Below are 23,377 nucleotides of genomic sequence, written 5' to 3' on the forward strand. Positions count from 1 at the left end.
CAATGATTAGATTAACCAATGCTACCCTGATCACTTCCTCATCAGCTGCTCTGCTTCTCTTTGAGGCATGTCCTGATTTGTATTTCATTCTGTATTTGATGTACTTGGCTAACTGGGGATGCAGAGCTGTTGCCTGACTCTTTGAGTAGTCTCTCTGGTCAAGTGGATCATTTATCCTCCACTCACTACCCGTTTTTAAAAGGAGATCCTGTCCTGCTAAGAGGCTGTGCCCTCCTGTCAATGGATTTATTGCTAGATTTCTGTACTGTGTTTGTATGTGTGCTTGGTGGAGCCAGAATCTGGTTTTGGGTTCCATTCCATTTGATAGCGACTTTGATTAGGACTAAAGTTATTCTACAAACAGGCCGTGGAAACTGTTGGAAATCTACCTCATTTCTGAACAACTTCAAAAGCATACATGTACCTGGTTTATATTAAGTGGGTTTATTTGTCTGAATGTGTGACTACTAGACTTGGACCCAAATGGTCCGACCCATTCTTTACTGCTGCGTCACAAGCTTCCTGGAACCACTCCTTCACCCTCAGACCTATTAACTATTAACTGTTGCCACAAGAAAAGGTCAGCCAGTGGAGAACAAACACCATTGTAAATACAACCCATATTTATGTTTATTTCTTTTCCCTTTTGTACTTAACCGTTTGCACATCGTTACAACACTGTATGTATACATAATATGACATTTGTAATGTCTTTATTCTTTTGGAACTTCTGTGAGTGTAATGTTTACTGTTCATTTTTGTTGTTTATTTCACTTTTGTACATTATCTACTTCACTTGCTTTGGCAATGTTAACATGTGTTTCCCATGCTAATAAAGCCCCTTGAATTGAATTGAATAGTAAATTGTCTGTGTGTGTGTGTGTGTGTGTGTGTGTGTTGCGTGCATTGTTTGTGTGTGGATACATTAACTCATGCCTATCTCTTAATGGCGTAACAGTCATTACACATCTGGTGGAATTTAGTTTGGAGACACACCCACGCATTGTTTATCCAGTCAGACTGACTGGGCAAGTCAGCAGGGGTACACAGTCTACAGGAGGGGCAAGAGTGCCCCCTTAAGGTTTCGAATCGCCACTTCTAGCAGAGAGCCACACTGGAGTTCGCCCACACACACACACACACACACACACACACACACACAGGCGCGCAGGAGGTCAGACGCACGCACTCCATGGCCCCCAGCACCCTGTCCATAGTAGAGCAGTTACTCAACAAGACCGGCTGGTTATGGAGCCTTGTCTCACACCCTGCCAGTAAAAAGCTCACCCCCGCCCCCCATCTGACCAAACGGCCTAGGGAAAACACCAGGGGAGAGGGGCAGAGGGGGGGGGGGGGCAAATTACAACCATACCTCCTCAACCCCCCCTCTTTCTACCCCTTTATAAGAACTCTCGTCTTCCTGGAACCCACAAGGAAATACAGGCTTATGCGCTCTCTCTGTCTCTCTCTCTCTGTCTCTCTCTCTCTCTCTCTCTCTGTCTCTCTCTCTTTCTGTCTCTCTGTCTCTCTCTCTTTCTGTCTCTCTGTCTCACACACTTACACAAACAGTACACATTAGGACCCACACACAAGCGTGTATACACACATATGGCCAGGTCACAGCCCTGGCATTTTAACCACGCTAACTATGTGTCCGCTTACGACACGCTTAATCATTACAGCCCCTCCGCCTCAGAACACAGCTAAGCCCATGATGTGTGTCTTCCTGAGGAAAATACTCGATAAATGACACCAATTTCTCGGTCATGCTTTTCAGAAAGCGTTTTTAAAATTCTTCCCACCCACATTCATCATAGTGACAGTGAAGTAAACCAAACGTTTATCTGGCTGTGTGACTTCTAATATTCTATTATAGCTGTTCTCTTTGTGGAGGAGCAGTGTCTCTGGTTCAGTCGAGCTCTGTTCTCTTGTCTTTGTGTCTCATTTTCTGTGTGAAGATGGCGTGCGGCCCAATGTGAGCCCCTCTTTCTCCCCATCCAGCCCCAGTCCAGTCCAGGCCCAGGCTCTGGAACCGATTCCATCTGATATTAAACACATGGCAGCAGTTAGACAGAGAGCGAGAGAGAGAACCAGAGCGAGAGGAAAAGGAGTGAGAAAAAAGAAACGAAAAAGAAAAACAGAGTAGATTTTAATATTTGGGATCAGTGTCAGCGAAAAACCCCCCCCTTTTCTTTTTTTTTTTTCTTTCTCTCTCTTCCTCTCTCCTTCATCCTTCTTTCAGCGTATAAAGGATCTAACCTTTCTAACATTGTTGTTTCCTGTCTTTAGTCCTGAGTTGGTCCCCGAACTCCTCCCTCTCTGGTGTTCACATGCTCATCAGAAGTATGCACACGCCCGACTGAAGGTCACAGACACGCTGGGGACAAACCCAACAGAACTGTGCAGAGGCTCTGCCACGGCGTTTGGTGGCCTTTTTATAGAACCATCAAAACACTGACACGTCTCTTAAAGACGGCGAGAGGGAGAAATAGAGAGGTGATATATGACGTTGGTTCCGTTGCAGAGCCCCTGTATGAGACACAGTGTCGACCTCGCTGTGGGTCATGATAATGAGATGCGCTCGCGACACCCTTTTGGATTTTTCCGGGGAAACGCTTGAAGCTCATGTTACTGCTTATGGCAGATGATAACAGTTGTTCTTCTTGACCTGGTGGAAATAGAGGGAAAGGTTATGGTGGAGCAGCAGATGGCCCCTCGGTCCAGGTTGTGGTTTTGAGAGGTTCTGGGGATGTTGGGAAAGACTGCTCCGGGGAATGTTAACACATCGGCAGAGTTTAGGGATGTTGGGAAATTTCCTGACGTTCCCGCTAATTTGTGTTTTTTCCTGTGAGTGGTGCAACAGGGGAGTGAACGCCCCCTTAGTACCCAGCATCCAGTGGAGGCTGCTGAGGGGAGGACAGCTCGTAATAATGGCTGGAACGGTTTCCATGTGGTTGATACCACTCCATTGACTCCATTCCAGCCATTTTTATGAGCCGTCCTGCCCTCAGCAGCTTCCACTGCCAGGATCCCCAACCTACAGGACGAGCACTCGGTCATATTCATTGTGTGTGTGTGTGTGTGTGTGTGTGTGTGTGTGTGTGTGTGTGTGTGTGTGTGTGTGTGTGTGTGTGTGTGTGTGTGTGTGTGTGTGTGTGTGTGTGTGTGTGTGTGTACACAAGAGAGTGAGCGATCTTTCAAATCAAATTGTATTTGTCACATGCTTCTTAAACAACTGGTGAAATGCTTACTTAAGGGTCACTTTCCCAAAATGCAGAGTTAAAGATTCACAATTAAATAAACGTAAATAGTGACAGGAGGAATAATTACACAGTGAATAACAATAACAAGTAAAAATAACTTGGCTATATACAGGGAGTACCAGTACTAAGTCGTGTGTGTGTGTGTGTGTGTGTGTGTGTGTGTGTGTGTGTGTGTGTGTGTGTGTGTGTGTGTGTGTGTGTGTGTGTGTGTGTGTGTGTGTGTGTGTGTGTGTGTGTGTGTGTGTGTGTGAAAAAGGGTAAATGCAGGTAGTACATATGTCTACATGTCTGCGTGTGTCTGTTTACCAGTATTTGTGTTAACCTCTGTGTGGCAATAGACATGTTGAGAGTATTTTTCGAGTAGAAGCTGGGTGACCTTCCTGATGTGTGTCTGCCCTCTCTACCTCTTAGGTTGTCCACGGCCAGATTGCTATGGGAAACCATGCTGGCCAGTAAGCAGAAGGAGGCTGTGATGGAGGTTCGTAGACAGCTGGTGGAGGCCGCCAGCAAGGAGAACCTGCCAATCAAGATGAGTCTGGGTAAGAAAGGGCCAGGACACATCAACCATTATACACAGACGTACACTGACCACACTCACTGTTGGCACTCTCTAAATACACGTATATTCTCTTACTCTCTCTCCCAAATCACAATCCCACAGAATGCACAGACACTGTCTGATCTAGGGCTGAATAATTCATAACAGAGGGGAAATGATTGCTGTGAGTAAACACATAATTACGTTATTATAATATATTGTCAAACTCAGAATTTGGAAGGCATGGCATTGAGGGAAAAATGACAATATGTTGATAGAGAGAATGAGTGATAGAGAGAGAGGGGGGTGGAGAGGGCAGTGTCCTGCTGTTTTAACAAAGAGACACAGCGCCACCTACAGAGAGCTGTGGTCACTGCGTCTGTGTTTATTTGCCCATGTGGCCACAGAGGGAATCTGAACCACATGTTGGCTTTCTGACACACACACACACACACACACACAGCTCTTGAATACCTTTGTTGTTTGTTAATGACGCAAAGGGGTCGAAGCGGACGGTAAAAATACTAGATGTACTACTAGATGTACTCATAACACACACATACTGTACACTCAAACTCCAATTTGATTGATATACAGTACTGTTCAAAAGTTTGGGGTCACTTAGAAATGTCCTTGTTTTCCATGAAAACATACATGAAATGAGTTGCAAAAGGAATAGAAAATATAGTCAAGATGTTGACAAGGTTATAAATATATTTTTTTTTTTTTAAATAATAATTGTGTCCTTCAAACTTTGCTTTCGTCCAAAAATCCTCAATTTGTAGCAATTACAGCCTTGCAGACCTTTGACATTCTAGTTGTTAATTTGTTGAGGTAATCTGAAGAGATTTCACCCCATGCTTCCACAAGTTGGATTGGCTTGATGGGCACTTCTTACGTACCATACGGTCAAGCTGCTCCCACAACAGCTCAATAGGGTTGAGATCTGGTGACTGTGCTGGCCACTCCATTATAGACCGAATACCAGCTGACTGCTTCTTCCCTAAATAGTTCTTGCATAGTTTGGAGCTGTGCTTTAGGTCATTGTCCTGTTGTAGGAGGAAACTGGCTCCAATTAAGCGCCGTCCACAGGGTATGGCATGGTGTTGCAAAATGGAGTGATAACCTTCCTTCTTCAAGATCCCTTTTACCTTGTACAAATCTCCCACTTTACCACCACCAAAGTACCCCCAGACCATCACATTGCCTCCACCATGCTTGACAGATGGCGTCAAGCACTCCTCCAGCATCTTTTCATTTTTTCTGCGTCTCACGAATGTTCTTCTTTCTGATCCGAACATCTCAAACTTAAATTAATCTGTCTATAACACTTTTTTCCAATCTTTCTCTGTCCAGTATCTGTGTTCTTTTGCCCATCTTAATCTTTTATTTTTATTGGCCAGTCTGAGATATGGCTTTTTCTTTGCAACTCGGAGTCGGAGCATCCAGGAGTTGCCTCTTCACTGTTGATGTTGAGACTGGTGTTTTGCGGGTACTATTTAATGAAGCTGCCAGTTGAGGACTTGTGAGGCTTCTGTTTCTCAAACTAGACACTCTAATGTACTTGTCCTCTTGCTCAGTTGTGCACTGGGGCCTCCCACTCCTCTTTCTATTTTAGTTCGAGCCATTTTGCGCTGTTCTGTGAAGGGAGTAGTATTCAGCGTTGTACGAGATCTTCAGTTTCTTGGCAATTTCTCTCACGGAATAGCCTTCCTTTCTCAGAACAAGAATAGACTGACGAGTTTCAGGAGAAAGTTATTTGTTTCTGGCCATTATGAGCCTGTAATCAAATCCACAAATGCTGATGCTCCAGATACTCAACTAGTCTAAAGAAGGCCAGTTTTACTTCTTTTTTAATCAGAACCACAGTTTTCAGCTGTGCTAACATAATTGCAAAAGGGTTTTCTAATGATCAATTAGCCTTTTAAAATGATAAACTTGAATTGGCTAACACAACGTGCCATTGAAACACAGGACTGATGGTTGCTGATATTGGGCTTCTGTACGCCTATGTAGATATTCCATAAAAAATCTGCCGTTTCCAGCTACAATATTCATTTACAACATTCACAATGTCTTCACTGTATTTCGGATCAATTTGATTAAAGAAATTGCCTTTTTTTTTTCAAAAACAAGGACATTTCTGAGTGACCCCAAACTTTTGAACTATAGTGTAGGTGCATGCATGAATTATATGTAGTATGCTATGTACACAAACACGCACGCACGCACTGGGCTGATACAGAATGTATATTGGCATGTGGCAGGTCTGTGTGCAGCAGTAATAGAGGGGCTCTGTGGTCCCGCTGCTGCTGTAATCACAGAGGTAAGCAGGCTCACTTAACAAGCAGGTTGGAATATGTGACAGGGGGGTCCCACACACACACACACACACACACACACACATGCAGTATGCTGCCGCCATGGTGGTTTCCTTTCACACATCTGTGTCTGAGAGCAGCACCGTCGTATCCTTCTAATCCTGGGTGGCTTGCTCTCTTATGGGTTTATTTTGAAAAACACCTCAGAGGGAGAGGGTAGTAAAGAGGGAGAAAGAGAGATTTATATGGGGGGGGGAGAGAGAGAGAGAGAGAGAGAGAGAGAGATATATGTTGGTATAGCAGTAAGCTGTTGCTCCCCTCTGACAGCCTGTTGACTTAGCCTGTGTCCAGGCAAGAGGGAAGTGCCAAAGCCTTGACAAACTGGATCTTTATACCTCCCTGGCAGAGGACCAAACCTTCACTCCCCTCCTACCCCTCACAGTGTCCGTCCTGCCCCCACACTGTTCCCATCATGCCCGCCAGCACTGTGGGACGCCACATTCGAGCCCTGGTCTAATGCCTGTGTGGTCACATGACAAGGGAGGAAACAGAGCTGTAAGTTAGGCAGATTTCACACTGACTGCTCACTCACACATACTGTAGTAGTATCCATCCAGACGCTCGCCAGGGCCGTGGCTACATATGAAGACCTCGCTCCGGACTGCTGTTATTTAAAATCAACTGAGCTGAATGAAGCTACAGCAACCAATGTGATAATGGCTGGGGTCATTTTTGCTTGTTTTTGCTGTTCTCCTAATGCAGTGTCTTCAGAAAGTATTCACACCCCTTGACTTTTTTGACGTTTTGTTTTGTTACAGCCTGAATTTAAAAAAATAATTTTGTCACTGCCTGAACACAATACCCCATAATGTCAAAGGGGAATTATGTTTTTCTAAATGTTTACAAATTAATCAAAAATGTAACGCTGAAATTTCTTCAGTCAATAAGTATTCACCCCCTTTGTTATGGCAAGCCTAAATAAGTTCAGGAGTAAAAATGTGCTTAACAATTCACATAAGTTTCATGGACTCATAAGTGTTTAACATGATTTCTGAATGACTACCTTACTGTACCCCACATAAACAATTATCTGTAAGGTCCCTCAGTCCAGTAGTAATTTTCAACCACAAAGACCAGGGATATTTTCCAATGCCTCACAAAGAAGGACACCTATTGGTAGATGTGTTAAAAAAAAAGAAGAAAAAAAAAGACATTGAATATTCCTTTGAGCATGGTGAAGTTATTATTTACACTTTGGATGGTGCAACAATACACCCAGTCACTACAAAGGAAAGGATTGAAACCAATCAGGGATTTCACCATGGTGACTTTAAAAGAGTTAGTTTAATGGCTGTGCAGGACGTTAGATAGTTTAACACCGTGCAGGACGTTTGGCATTTGCCAGAGAACACCAAGATTGGCAAATTCGCCACTGGCGCCCTGTGCTCTTCACAGATGAAAGCCGGTTCACACTGAGCATATGTGACAGACGTGACAGAGTCTGGAGACGCCGTGGAGAACGTTCTGCTGCCTGCAACATCCTCCAGCATGACCGGTTTGGCGGTGGGTCAGTCATGGTGTGGGGTGACATTTCTTTGGGGGGCCGCACAGCCCTCCATGTGCTCGCCAGAGGTAGCCTGACTGCCATTAGGTACCGAGATGAGATCCTCAGACCCCTTGTGAGACCATATGCTGGTGCGGTTGGCCCTGGGTTCCTCCTAATGCAAGACAATGCTAGACCTCATGTGGCATTGATGCTATGGAGGAAGGCATTGATGCTATGGACTGGCCCGCCCGTTCCCCAGACCTGAATCCAATTGAGCACATCTGGGACCATGTCTCGCTCCATCCACCAACGTCACGTTGCACCACAGACTGTCCAGGAGTTGGCGGATGCTTTAGTCCAGGTCTGGGAGGAGATCCCTCAGGAGACCATCCGCCACCTCATCAGGAGCATGCCCAGGCGTTGTAGGGAGGTCATACAGGCACGTGGAGGCCACACACACTACTGAGCCTCATTTTGATTTGTTTTAAGGACATTACATCAAAGTTGGATCAGCCTGTAGTGTGGTTTTCCACTTTAATTTTGAGTGTGACTCCAAATCCAGACCTCCATGGGTTGATAAATTGGATTTCCATTGATTTATTTTTGTGTGATTTTGTTGTCAGCACATTCAACTATGTAAAGAAAAAAGTATTTAATAAGATTATTTCTTTCATTCAGATCTAGGATGTGTTGTTTAAGTGTTCCCTTAATTTTTTTGAGCAGTATATATATATATATATATATTTAGCTCTAACACAACAAAATGTGCAAGAGTCAAGGGGTATGAATACTTTTTGAAGGCACCGTAGCATTTGAGAGTTTTTAAATAGTATAGAAATGCAGTATTACCGACCGGGCATGCTGGGTACCTGCCCAGGGGCCCCGACCTCCAGGGGGTCCCCATTTTGATTTTGTTAGTAACTCTTACTCAGATATCATATTAACATGGCATACGTCGTGTGTTCATGTGTCAGTCTGAGGGTGTTGAGTGTTGTTTTTGGGTGTTTTAACTCTGAGTTATTTTGTGTGTGTGTGTGTGTGTGTGTGTGTGTGTGTGTGTGTGTGTTGCAGTAGAAGAGAAAAGTGTTGACAGGACCTGTGCTGGCTCTGTAGCATATGGCCTAATTCCCCCAGTGTATTGTGGAATTTTTCACTTTGCAGAAATAGTTGACTATGGCAGATACTCGATTGTACACGTACACACACTCACACATTTGCAGCCAAACCAATGCCTCAAACAGCTATTTCCTGCTACCCCAACCAACAGGATCAGAAGAATGGCAACACACACATCTCACACATTATTAACAGGAGAAAAAGGACTAGGCTGCACATATATTCTGTCCAATTCTGAACATAAGACATGCTGTATGCAGCTACACAATCTCTCTCTTGCTGCTTCACTCATTTATGCGCACACACACACACACACACACACACACACACACACACACACACACACACACACACACACACACACACACACAGGTGCAGCGATGTGACTGAATGGAATGTGTGTGTGTGTGTGTGCTGTACTCTACTGTACAGTCTGAGAGCAGGCCCAGTGATATGACCATAAATAAAAGCCCTTGCTCCTTCCTCTGCTCCAGGCAGCACCGTGACTTACGAGCCTGGACTGTGAGTGAGGCAAACCACTGGAAAGCTTCATGCTCAAACAGCCAGAACTTCTAAGCCCCTGAGTCACCCACACACTCCACCAAAAATGCAAGTCACCCTCCTGGTTCAGTTTCAGGGTTAATAATGTTTGGCCCTTGGCCTCGTAGCATTGTTCAGGGGTTGACTCATGGTTGATCCTGAAACACATTGTGTGCCTCTCTCATTCGTTCTTTTTTTTCACTGGCTTGTACTTCGTCTCACACTGTATCTCTACCCCTGGCTTAGATTATGGTTGTCCCTCAGTATCTTGCACTCCCAGGCCTATTCTAGGGCTTAATTATGTTTGGCCCTGGCTGTGGTTCTCCTCCCCGCTTCTGGGCTGAGTTATGGTTGGCACATCAGGCTAAATGATGTTTGAGTATACTGCCAGGCTTTTTTTTACTGCCACGGTTCGGGGCTGTTCACAATAGGGCTTTTCACTGTCTGGATATTCCTGGACAGGGGTCCATTCCTCAATTATGTTTTAATGTTGGAAAGGTAACCTGATTCGCTTTTGTACACATATCTTCCATTCTGCTCGTTGGTGCCACACAGAGAGCACAGAACGTAGGTTGATTTAGGAAGGTGAGGAGACCACATTACCCAGCAGGCTGAGTTTCAACCGTCTTTAGCGCTGTCAACTTTACTCAGCACCAGACTGAGATGCTTTCTGGGAATAGGAGTCCTTTGTTAGGTTAACGCTGCCATTCACACAGTGGAGTGTGAGGCCATTTTCTTTTTAGGACAACCAGGGCTACAAGTAGAACACAAAACAATTTGATATAAACAGTTGCATTCATGAGTTTTATTGACAATCATCAATAAAAAAAGTAAGGTTCCTCAAAGCAAAAACCTGATAAATATGAACTCATATTAAGTTCAGAAATTGTTTGATGAATAGCCAACTAGCCAGTGACAACTGTGTAGAGTTTGGAGATTGTGACAGCCACTATGTGATCTTATTACACTCACTCAATCAATCAATCAATCAATCAATCAATCAATCAATCAATCAATCACATTTATTTATAAAGCCAGCGTCAGCAGATGTCACAAAGTGCTGTACAGAAACTCAGCCTAAAACCCCAAACAGCAAGCAATGCAGATGTAGCGGCACTGTGGCTACGAAAAACTCCCTAGAAAGTCAGGAACTTAGGAAAAAAACTAGAGAGGAACCAGGCTATAAGGGGTGGCCAGTCCTCTTCTGGCTGTGCCGGGTGGAGATTATAAGAGAACATGGCCATTAAGGCCAGATTGTATTTCAAGATGTTCATAGTTGACCAGCAGGGTTGTAGAGGGTGCAACAGGTCAGTACCTCAGGAGTAAATGTGAGTTGACATTTCATAGCCGAGCATTCAGAGGTCGTGACAGCAGGTGCGGTTGAGAGAGAAGGAGAGAGAGCGTCAAAAACAGAAGGTACCGCGACAAGGTAGCACGTCCGGTGAACAGGTCAGGGTTCCATAGCCGCAGGCAGAACAGTTGAAACTGAAGCAACAGGATGACCAGGTAGACTGGGGACAGCCAGGAGTCATCAGGCCAGGTAGTCATGGTCCTAGGGCTCAGGTCCTCCGGGAGGGGAGGGGAGGGGAGGGGAGGAGGGAGAGAGGGAGAGAGAGAGAGAGAGAGAGAATTAGAGGGAGCATACTTAAATTCACACAGGACAACCGATAAGACAGGAGAATTACACCAGATCTAACAGACTGGCCCTAGCACATAGACTATTGAAGCATAGATACTGGAGGCTGAGACGGGGGTTTGGGGGACACTGTGGCCTCGTCCGACTATACCCCCGGACAGTCCAACCAGGCAGGATATAACCCCACCCACTTCGCCAAAGCACCGCCCCCACACCACTAGAGGGATTTCAACAGACCAGCAACTTAGTACCCTGAGACAAAGCTGAGTATAGCCCATGATGATCTTCTCCACCGTACACAAAACCATTACAGTATTATAGTTACTACAATATGTCCTGGGATTTCCTATAATATTCTATGTAGAAGAACCCCTTACAACTCTTGTGTAGCTTGTGGGCATCATATAGCAAAACATTACATGTCCGTGAGAGTCTCAGCTTTTCATGGATAGCTTTTAATAGTGTGTAGCTCAAACTTCAGACATTTTTTGTCAAGAAAAAGACCTGGCCCCGGGCCCCTTCGGGATCCGCCCTTGTCTCACAAACACCTCTCTAGCTCAGCCCCTGTTAATCACACAGACTAAGGGTTGGTATCTACGGATGTAGAAGTACCCAGAAGTAGGTAGCTCAGACACGCTATGTTTAAAAGGGGTTAGACGTTACATCTTATGGTGGGACTCATTGGTGTAATATCAACAAATTCAAGTCGTTCCATCTGTACTTGACATGACTCCATACATTTATATTTTGCATTCTGGAAAGTTGTCTCATTTTTCATTCATCCTGTCTGTTTCTCCTCCAGTCATGTTTTTTGGCCGCACTAAAGAAAACATTGGCCATGTAGTCCAACAGGAAATACTCCCTCAACTGTTCATGGCTCTGAATATCAACATGAAGAATTGGGCTTTATGAGGAGTTCATGTGTACCCCTCTCCTCTCGCCGCTAGCCCTGGGGTCGCCCTGTCCGCCTGTCCGCCCCCTTTGCCTCTTCCTCCAGGCTGCCCCCCACCCCATTCTTCCTGTGTCTCTGTGGAGAGGAGGGGAGGAGGGGAGGGTCTTGGTGTGAGCACTAACCCTGCTTCACTCTGCAAATAATCAGAGACCTCTGATTCACATGTATTAGTCACACTCTGAGACAGCCTTACAGGACTCTTATCAGTTGTGCACGCACACACTCACATTCTCACAGACACACATTCCGTCACACACTATGGTGTACACAAACATAGACTCTCACACTTTAACAACAACACTTGAAGTTACAGATACACACTTGCACAGAGTATACAGCATACCCAATACATGATTATGGCTGAGATTCACACAGCACATCTCCTCCAAGCTTCTCTCCTCTACCTGTGGAGTCTGGATCTCTGTTTCCATACAGTGCTGTTCCCATCAGGATATTAGGAAAAGGGGTTGTCTGTCAGTGGGTGGGTGGGTCTGTTAAGTGACTGTCATCCATTAGTTCAGCTAACTTTACCTTAACAGGCTGCCACCCCAGGCAGACTAGTATGAGTATTCTAGTGTGTATGCACTGAACCATTGCATACCATCTGATCGTTTGTATGATCAATTGGTTAATTTAAGGACTATGAATATACAGTGGTTCCTCCTTTAAAAGTTGCAGCGTACTGCGGCGCAGCTTGCATGGTGCCGCAGAATTCTATGGCACATTATTTAAGTGCCAACCACTGGTACCATTTAATGCTACTTAGTGCTAGTTTGACCACCAGAGGGCATCTTTGAGAAGCATTTGATAGCCTTCTATAATGGCTGTACTAGAGAATGCGGACGCGCGGGAGACGGGGGTTCAATTCCCCGACGGGGAGGAAGGAGTAGGCTGTCCTTGTAAATAAGAATTTGTTCTTAACTGATTCCATATGTGTTCTTTCATAGTTGTGATGTCTTCACTATTATTCTACAATATAGAAAATAGTAAAAATAAAGAAAAACCCTGCAATGAGTAGGTGTGTCCAAACTTTTGACTGGTACTTGCTTAATTAATTTGATTAATATTATGGTGTTTCTATTCCAAGAAAAACGAAAAACCCTCTGGGTTTCAATTAGGATGGAATGGAAAATATGGCGCTGTACAACGTGACGGTCGGGAGTACAGTGCTACAGTAGCTAAAGAATCCCCGTGTCTTACGGGCAGGGCACGCAGGAGACCGGGGTTCAGTTCCCAACGGGGAGGAGTAGGCTGTCCTTGTAAATAAGAATTTCTTCTTAACTGACTTACCTAGTAAAATAAAGGTTACACTAAGAGCATAACATTTCTACACCCTAATTCTAGTCTAACCAATACCCAAATGGAGAATAAGTGAAAATAAAAAATCTCATTGATTTATCAAGACCAGTCCCCAGAGCAGCATGAACCCATGCTATTGCTTCTAACTTCAATATGCCCTTTTTTCAAATTTTTGCCTACAATGACATACCCAAATCTAACTTCCTGTAGCTCAGGCCCTGAAGCAAGGATATGCATATTCTTGGTACCATTTGAAAGGAAACACTTTGAAGTTTTTGGAATTGTGAAAGGAATGTAGTAGAATATAACATAATAGATCTGGTAAAAGATAATACAAAGACAAAACCAACCACCTACGGTAGACCTACAGTATATAGAAAAGTATGACGTGACTCTCCGCAATTAATTACATATAGAGGATTGGAGGATATTTCTGTAATTCAGTGATATTTATTCCCATAGTAATTTGTTAATGATCCATAACTAAATAAACATTGGCATTTTGAAAGAGTATTTTTATCATTATTTTATTCATGAAAGCATAAAGACACCGTTATTAGTTACATTGTTTTAGTTTGAACATGCAGACTGGTAATTAAGAACAGAACAGCGGGAACGTTTCCCTAGTCAGCGCCATTATTAGTGCAATGCCCCTTAAAGTGTTGCCAGTGTGGCGGGGTGGGGGTCCACCCCCTCCTCCTCCTTTCCCCATGGGCCAGGTCGGTCTTCTGTGTGCGGCTCTGCGGCCCATCCCGTGCCCCCTGCCCTCTTGCCTTGAACCTTGCGCGCTTTCAGTGGATACAGCTAGAGAACTGCAAGGCAATCCCACTGTGCGCAAAAAACAAAAACCTACAGTCATCTCATGGGTCTCCCAGTCGAGGCCGGCACGGGTATTGAACTAGCATCTGTAGCAACACAGCTTGCACTGCTATGCAGTGTCTTAGACCGTTGCAGCACTCAGGCACTGTACAACGTTACCGGTCGGGAGTGGCCTACAGTACTACAGTAAGAGCAAAATAATCCTAACAAAATAAAATAATAAAAACCTTAGTGTAACAACAGTTTTAGTTGTCTGTACATTATGCCTTGAATCTATTCTTCCGCGCCCAAAAATCTGCTCATTTTACTCTCTGTTCTGTTTTTTGAACGCACTAGATGACCAGTTCTTATAGCCTTTAGCTGTACCCTTATCCTACTCCTCCTTTGTTCCTCTGGTGATGTAGAGGTTAATGCAGGCCCTGCAGCCCCCAACACCACTTCCATTCCCCAGGCGCTCTCGTTTGTTGACTTCTGTAACCGTAAAAGCCTTGGTTTCATGCATGTTAACATTAGAAGCCTCCTCCCTAAGTTTGTTTTATTCACTGCTTAAGCACACTCCACCAACCCTGATGTCCTAGCCGTGTCTGAATCATGGCTTAGGAAGGCCACCAAAAATCTTGAAATTTCCATCCCTAACAATAACATCTTCCGACAAGATAGAACTGCCAAATGGGGCGGAGTTGCAATCTACTGCAGAGAAAGCCTGCAGAGTTCTGTCATGCTATCCAGATCTGTGCCCCAACAATTCGAGCTTCTACTTTTAAAAATCCACCTCTCCAATAACAAGTCTCTCACCGTTGCCGCTTGTTATAGACCTCCTTCAGCCCCCAGCTGTGCCCTGGACACCATATGTGAGTTGATTGCCCCCCATCTATCTTCAGAGTTCTTACTGTTAGGTGACCTAAACTGGGATATGCTTAACACTCCGGGCATCCTACAATCTAAGCTAGATGCCCTCAATCTCACACAAATTATTAAGGAACCTACCATGTACAACCCTAAATCCGTAACCATGGGCACCCTCTTAGATTTCATCCTGATCAACTTGCCCTCTAAATACACCTCTGCTGTCTTCAACCAGGATCTCCGCGATCACTGCCTCATTGCCTGCGTGCGTGATGGGTCCGCGGTCAAACGACCACCCCTCATCACTGTCAAACGCTCCCTAAAAACCTTCAGCGAACAGGCCTTTCTAATCGACCTGACCCAGGTATCCTGGAAGGAAATTGACCTCATCCCATTAAAAGTGCTTTCCTTTCCATCTTAAATAAGCATGCCCATTCAAAAAAAATTCAACTAAGAACAGATATAGCCCTTGGTTCACCCCAGACTTGACTGCCCTTGACCAGCACAAAAACATCCTGTGGCGTTCTGCATTAGCATCGAATAGCCCTGCGATTTACAACATTTCAGGGAAGTCAGGAACCAATATACTCAGTCAGTTAGGAAAGCTAAGGCTAGCTTTTTCAAACAGAAATTTGCATCCTGTAGCACTAATTCCGAAAAGTTTTGGGATACTGTAAAGTCCATAAAGAATAAGAGCACCTCCTCCCAGCTGCCCACTACACTGAGGCTAATCGATCATTTCAATAAGCAATTTTCTACGGCTGGCCATGCTTTCCACCTGTCTACCCCTACCCCGACCAACAGCTCCGCACCCCCTGCAGCAACTTGCCCAAGCCCCCCTGCTTCTCCTTCACCCAAATCCAGACAGCTGATGTTCTGAAAGAGCTGCAAAATCTGGATCCCTACAAATCAGCTGGGCTAGACAATCTGGACCCTCTCTTTCTAAAATGATCTGCTGAAATTGTTGCAACCCCTATTACTAGCCTGTTCAACCTCTCTTTTGTATTGTCTGAGATCCCCAAAGATTGGAAAGCTGCTCTGGTCATCCCCCTCTTCAAAGGAGGAGAAACTCTAGACCCAAACTGTTATAGACCTATATCCATCCTGCCCTGCCTTTCTAAAATCTTCGAAAGCCAAGTCAACAAACAGATCGCTGACCATTTCGAATCCCACCGTACTTTCTCCACTATTTAATCTGGTTTCCGAGCTGGTCATGGGTGCACCTCAGCCACGCTCAAGGTCCTAAATGATATCATAACCGCCATCGATAAAAGACAATACTGTGCAGCCATATTCATCGAACTGGCCAAGGCTTTCGACTCTGTCAATCACCGCTTATCGGCAGACTCAATAGCCGTGGTTTGTCAAATGACTGCCTCTCCTGGTTCACCAACTACTTCTCAGAAAGAGTTCAGTGTGTCAAATCTGAGGGCCTGTTGTCCGGACCTCTGGCAGTCTCTATGGGGGTGCCACAGGGTTCAATTCTCGGGCCGACTCTTTTCTCTGTATGCATCAATGATGTCGCTCTTGCTGCTGGAGATTCTCTGATACAACTCTACGCAGACGACACTATTCTGTATACATCTGGACCCTCTTTGGACACTGTGTTAACAAACCTCCAAACGAGCTTCAATGCCATACAACACTCCTTCCGTGGCCTTCAACTGCTTTTAAATGCTAGTAAAACTAAATGCATACTCTTCAACCGATTGCTGCCCGCACCCGCCCACCCGACTAGCATCACTACTCGGTTTTGACTTAGAAGATGTGGACAACTACAAATACCTAGGTGTCTGGTTAGACTGTAATCTCTCCTTCCAGACTCACATTAAGCACCTCCAATCCAAAATAAAATCTAGAATAGGCTTCCAATTTCGCAACAAAGCCTCGTTCACTTATGCTGCCAAACATACCCTTGTAAAACTGACTATCCTACCGATCCTTGACTTCGGCGATGTCATTTACAAAATAGCCTCCAACACTCTACTCAGCAAACTGGATGTAGTCTATCACAGTGCCATCCATTTTGTCACCAAAGCCCCATATACTACCCACCACTGCTACCTGTATGCTCTCGTTGGCTGGCCCTCACTACATATTCGTCGCCAAACCCACTGGCTCTAGGTCATATATAAGTCTTTGCTAGGTAAAGCCCTGTCTTATCTCAGCTCACTGGTCACCATAGCAACACCCCCGTAGCACGCTCTCCGGCAGGTATATTTCACTGGTCATCCCCAAAGCCAACACTTATTTGGTTGCCTTTCCTTCCAGTTCTCTGCTGCCAATGACTGGAATGAATTGCTTTAGCTGGAGACTTATATCTCCCTCTCTAACTTTAAGCATCAGCTGTCAGAGCAGCTTACCAATCACTGTACCTGTATACAGCCAATCTGTAAATAGCACACCCAACTTCCTCATCCCCATATTGTTATTTATCCTCTTGCTCTTTTGCACCCCAGTATCTCTACTTGCACATCATCATCTGCACATCTATCACTCCAGTGTAATGCCAAATTCTAATTATTTCGCGTCTATGGCCTATTTATTGCCTTACCTCCCTACTCTTCTACATTTGCACACACTGTACATAGATTTTTCTATTGTGTTATTGACTGTACGTTTGTTTATGTTTAACTCTGTGTTGTTTTTGTCACACTGCTTTGCTTTATCTTGGCCAGGTCTCAGTTGTAAATGAGAACTTGTTCTCAACTGGCCTACCTGGTTAAATAAAGGGGAAATTAAAAATAAAATGGTAAGTAATACTGAAGTCGTGCACAATTCAGTTTCTTTTTAGGTTTATGTCGCCAATTCATTGTCAGTTAGAGACACAGTAAGAGCACTGATTAGGCTTTTGGGTCCATCTCCCTCTTGCGCTGGTCTGGAGCAATGAAGTGGTGACGCAGGGTACCGTACTAAACCACAAATTACCTCTAAATCCTGTGGCATAAGCTCGCAAGTTTTAAAGGAGGAACCACTGTATAAATAGGAAATTCATATAATTTTCTCATGTCTATGTTGTTGTCCCCCTTTCAGGCCGTGTAACCCCGGAGCAGCTGTGTTCCTACGTGCAGCTGTTTAAAAGTAGCTGGGGGGCGCTAGAGAGTCACTGTGGGGTGCTCCAGCTGGGCCTGGCCACCGCCCAGACTCTCCACCACCCCACCCTGCCCCGCTGGGACACCTGCCTGGCTTTCGAGAGACTGCTGCTGCAGGTACCGCATGTACAGTATACACACCGATCCCGATCACACCCAATTAGGCCTAACTTTTTACGGGTATAAGGCCCCTCCTTTCGGCAAATCCGACCATGACTCCTTCTTGCTTCTCCCTGCCAATAAACACAAACTCGAGGGAAGTTCCGGTGGTCAGTTCTGTAAAGCATTGGTCAGACCAATCAGAATTCACGCTCCAAGACTGTTTTGATCATGTGGACTGGAATATGTTCCGGGTCGCATCTGAAGATGGCATCAATGAATTTGTAGACTCGGTCATCGTATTCATAAAAAAAATGCATAGATGATGTGATGCTGACAGTGTCTTTCAAAACTTAACCAAATCAAAATCCGTGGATCGATAGCAGCCTTGTAGGAAAACTGTGAGAGAGAGATACTGGGGACAATAGTATGGTTAAACAGTACTAATACGACCTACGCAGATTGCTCAAGATGGTGAAACAGAAGTATAGGGACAAAGTGGAGGAGGAATTCAGCAGGTCATACATAAGGCGTATGTGGCAGAGGCTCCTAGCGATCACGGATTACAAATTGAAAACCAGCCACATCGCGGTCACCACCGCCACCCTACCAGACGAGTTAATCACCTTTTTTCTCACGGGTGGATCACAGTGACCCAGAGCTGCCGAGGAGAGCCCCTGATGACAATGTGGGCTAAATACTCGCAGTCCCCACTGAGGACATACAGGGCCTTCGGAAAGTACTCAGACTCCTTGAGTTTTTCCACATTTTGTTACGTTACAGCCTCATTCTAAAATGGATGAAATAAAAAAAAATCCTCAGCAATCTACACACAATACCCCACAAAGCGAAAACAGGTTTTTAGAGATTTTTACAAATGTATTGAAAATAAAAAAAAACATATCTTATTTATATAAGTTTTCAGATCCTTTGCTAGGAGACTCAAAATTGAGCTCAGGTACATTGTGTTTCCATTGAATCAAATCAAATCAAATGTATTTATATAGCCCTTCGTACATCAGCTGATATCTCAAAGTGCTGTACAGAAACCCAGCCTAAAACCCCAAACAGCAAGCAATGCATGTGAAAGAAGCACGGTGGCTAGGAAAAACTCCCTAGGAAAAACTCCCAAGAAAGGCCAAAAACCTAAGAAGAAACCTAGAGAGGAACCAGGCTGTGAGGGGTGGCCAGTCCTCTTCTGACTGTGCTGGGTGGATATTATAACAGAACATGGTCAAGATGTTAAAATGTTCATAAATGACCAGCATGGTCAAATAATAATAATCATAGTAGTTGTCGAGGGTGCAACAAGCACGTCCGGTGAACAGGTCAGGGTTCCATAGCCGCAGGCAGAACAGTTGAAACTGGAGCAGCAGCACGGCCAGGTGGACTGGGGACAGCAAGGAGTCATCATGCCAGGTAGTCCTGAGGCATGGTCCTAGGGCTCAGGTCCTCCGAGAGAAAGAAATAGAGAAAGAGAGAATTAGAGAGAGCATATTTAAATTCACACAGGACACCGGATAAGACAAGTGAAATACTCCAGATGTAACAGACTGACCCTAGCCCCCCGACACATAAACTACTGCAGCATAAATACTGGAGTCTGAGACAGGAGGGATCAGAAGACACTGTGGCCCCATCCGATGATACCCCCGGACAGGGCCAAACAGGCAGGATATAACCCCACCCACTTTGCCAAAGCACAGCCCCCACACCACTAGAGGGATGTCTCCAACCACCAACTTACCGTCCTAAGACAAGGCTGAGTATAGCCCACAAAGATCTCTGCCAACCAAATTTTTTGGTTCTAGTCAGGATTCTAGCAGCTGTATTTAGCACTAACTGAACATCCTTAAGATGTTTCTACAACTTGATTAGAGTCCACCTGTGGTAAATTCAGTTGATTGGACATGATTTGGAAAGGCACACACCTGTCTTTATAAGGTCCCACCGTTGTCAGAGCAAAAACTAAGCCATGAGGTCAAAGGAATTGTCCGTAGAGCTCCGAGACAGGATTGTGTCGAGGCACAGATTTGGGGAAGAGTACCAAAAAATGTCTGCAGCATTGAAGGTCCCCAAGAACACAGTGGCCTCCATCATTCTTAAATGGAAGAAGTTTGGAACCATCAAGACTCTTCCTAAAGCTGGCCACCCGACCAAACTGAGCAATCGGGGGAGAGAAGGGCCTTGGTCAGGGAGGTGACCAAGAACCCAATGGTCACTCTGACAGAGCTCCAGAGTTCCTCTGTGTAGATGGGAGAACCTTCCAGAAGGACAACCATCTCTGCAGCATTCCACCAATTAGGCCTATTAGGTAGAGTGGCCAGACGGATGCCACTCCTCAGTAAAAGGCACATGACAGCCTGCTTGGAGTTTGCCAAAAGGCACCTAAAGACTCTCAGACCATGAGAAACAAGATTCTCTGGTCTGATGAAACCAAGATTGAACTCTTTGGCCTGAATGCCAAGCATCACATCTGGAGGAAAACTGGCACCATCCCTATGGTGAAGCATGGTGGGGGCAGCATCATGCTGTGGGGATGTTTTTTAGCGGCAGGGATTGGGAGACTAGTAAAGATCGAGGGAAAGATGAACGGAGCAAAGTACAGAGAGATCCTTGATGAAAACCTGCTCCAGAGCATTCAGGACCTCAGACTGGGGCAATGGTTTACCTTCCAACAGGACAACGACTCCAAGCACACAGCCAAGACAACACAGGACTGGCTTTGGGACAAGTCTCTGAATGTCCTTTTGTGGCCCAGCCAGAGCCCAGATTGAACCCGATCGAACTTCTCTGGAGAGACCTGAAAATAGCTGTGCAGCAACACTCCCCATCCAACCTGACAGAGCTTGAGAGGATCTGCAGAGAAGAATGGGTGAAACTCCCCAAATACAGGTGTGCCAAGCTTGTAGCGTCATACCCAAGAAGACTCGATGTTGTAAACGCTGTCAAAGTTTTATTTGTAATAAATTGGCAAACATTTCTAAAACCTATTGCTTTGTAATTATGGGTTATTTTGTGTCAATTGAAGAGGAAACATTTTTTGGGGTCAATTTTAGAACAAGGCTGTAACATAACAAAATGAGTAAAAAGTCAAGGGGTCTGAATACTTTCCGAAGGCACTGCATCTACCTCAATTTCCCTGCACATCGACTCGGTACTGGTACCCCATGTATATAACCAAGCTTTTATTGCTCATTGTGTATTTATTCCTTGTGTTACTATATTTTCTTTCTACTATTATTATTATTATTATTATTGTTTTATTTCTTGTATTCTGCATAGTTGGGAAGGGCCCGTAAGTAAGCATTTCACTGTTAGAGTACACCTGTTGTTTACAAAGCACATGACAATAAAAATTTGATTTGATCTTCAATGAGGGAACATTTTCCACAGGTCTTCATACAAAGTGCTACTCTGATTCCACGGAGGAAAATGAGCAAGCATCACAGCCGCTCCAGGGTTAGTAGGCTAATGAGTCAATTTTGGATAAGTAGATGTGAGAGTCCAGTGAGTTGAGCACCTATCCTCATCAGAGCAGAGTGGTAATGATAACAGGAAGTAACATGGGTTAACATTGACCTCTGACCCAACAGTCCATTAGCCAGTTAAAAAGGGCCTTCTCTATAAACAGGGCTCTCTCTCCCTATTAAACAGTACATTATTCCGGGGCTGGGGCCATGCGGTGGCTGTGCAGTCAGGCCTGGTGTATGTAAACACAGCCGTCCCAGACCATCTCAGACTGTCTCAGGGTCCAGTGCAGGGGGAGAGAGAGGGGGGTTTATTCCTGGGTTACCTGACAGTGAGTAAACTCCATTAGCTATCTGCTCTGCATTCCCTCCCACTGTAATCCCCCTTGACTAAACACAGGAAGGAAGAGACGGGTAAATAACTCAGTTCTCTGATAAACCAAGCAACATTTTTTTCTCTCTCTCCTTCCCTGAAGTACATTTAATGGATTGGTTTGACTCAAACAGTAACAGTGTCGGGATATGTCCATGTTGGTGTGTGGCATGTCTGTAGATCAGAGTGACACAGATATGAGCAGAACACAACATGCTGAACAACGGAAGAGAGGCTAGGAGGGGGAGATGGGGAGAGGGAAGGAGATGAAGAGAGAGGGGGAAAGACAGAGTAAAGATGGAGAGAGATATCTATGAAGTAAGACAGAGAGTCTCTGAAATTGTGCTTGAGAGACTCAGGGACTTCCAGGCCCCTGCTGTTCACACTGTGAAGTGGCCCTCTGTCTCCACCGGGCTTACCGGTCCCTCCCTTCCCCCAGTGTTAAGGGGGTGTCTGGGGAATGGATGGGAGGACAGTCAGTCCAGGTCAGCCCAGTTATGAGGCTGTAAAGAGACGGTAGGGAGTCTAAGGGGTCAGCAGCACTGGACTCCTGGATGACTCACACCAGCATGTCAGTCATTCACACTCATTTGTTACAGTCTGCAGCCCCCCAGGGCAGTGTTTCCCAACTCCAGTCCTCAAGTACCTCCAACAGCAGACATTTTTGTTGTTGCACCCGACAAACTCACCTGATTCAACTCTTTGAGGGCTTGATGATTAGTTGACAAGTTGAATCAGGTGTGCTACAAAACAATGTGTGCTGTTGGTGGGTACTCGAGGAATGGTCTAGAATGTCACAATGCCCTGTGGGGGTAGTTTAGGGGACAACAGTAGCAGATTGAGACAGTCCAGAGAGGGGAGGAATGTCTGGGCTGGCTTGGGGACAGGCTTCAAACCCCTGGGGTAAAGACATTTACAGACTTAAAGCCCCTCTGTCTGTGGCATGCAGGTCAGATAAGAGACTACGTATAGTGGACCCGACCGATAGTTAGACTAAACTGGCCATGTTGATGTAAACCAGATTTGACTAAACCAGACTAGATTGCATATTGGTCTTCTTATTAACTTTTTCTGATCGAAAGGGAAAATAAAACATTGATTTTGCAGAAATGTTTCTCGCAGCCTACTCACACTCTGCGGGGCCGACCATGGCTGTAGTTTTGAGCCTGTGCAGGAGAGGTCAGAGGTTAGGGTTCAGGGATTCGAGTTCAGGAGTCTGGTTAGCAGATGTTAATGTGAGTGTAGCGAAATGCTTGTGCTTCTAGTTCCAACAGTGCAGTAATATCTAACAAGTCATCTAACAATTCCCCAACAACTACCTAATACACACAAATCTAAAGGGAAATGAGAATATGTTCATGTAAGTATATGGATGAGTGATGGCCGAGCGGCATAAGCATGGTGCAATAGATGGTATAAAATAGAGGTAAATACATGTGATATGAGTAATGTAAGATATGTAAACAT

The 23,377-nt window shown here is 45.0% G+C and overlaps 1 protein-coding gene across 1 annotated transcript in view; it reads left to right on the forward strand.

Moving 5' to 3' along the window:
- The window catches only part of LOC106584113 (sec1 family domain-containing protein 2), a 163,484-nt gene that overhangs the window by 14,936 nt on the left and 125,171 nt on the right, over nt 1-23,377 (forward strand). Inside the window, exons 3-4 of the mRNA XM_014168979.2 lie at nt 3,675-3,802; nt 17,910-18,085. Coding sequence (XP_014024454.2) covers nt 3,675-3,802; nt 17,910-18,085 — 304 coding nt within the window. The remainder of the gene's footprint in view (nt 1-3,674; nt 3,803-17,909; nt 18,086-23,377) is intronic.

Source organism: Salmo salar, chromosome ssa23 (assembly GCF_905237065.1).
Source record: "Salmo salar chromosome ssa23, Ssal_v3.1, whole genome shotgun sequence".
NCBI classification, from domain to species: domain Eukaryota; kingdom Metazoa; phylum Chordata; class Actinopteri; order Salmoniformes; family Salmonidae; genus Salmo; species Salmo salar.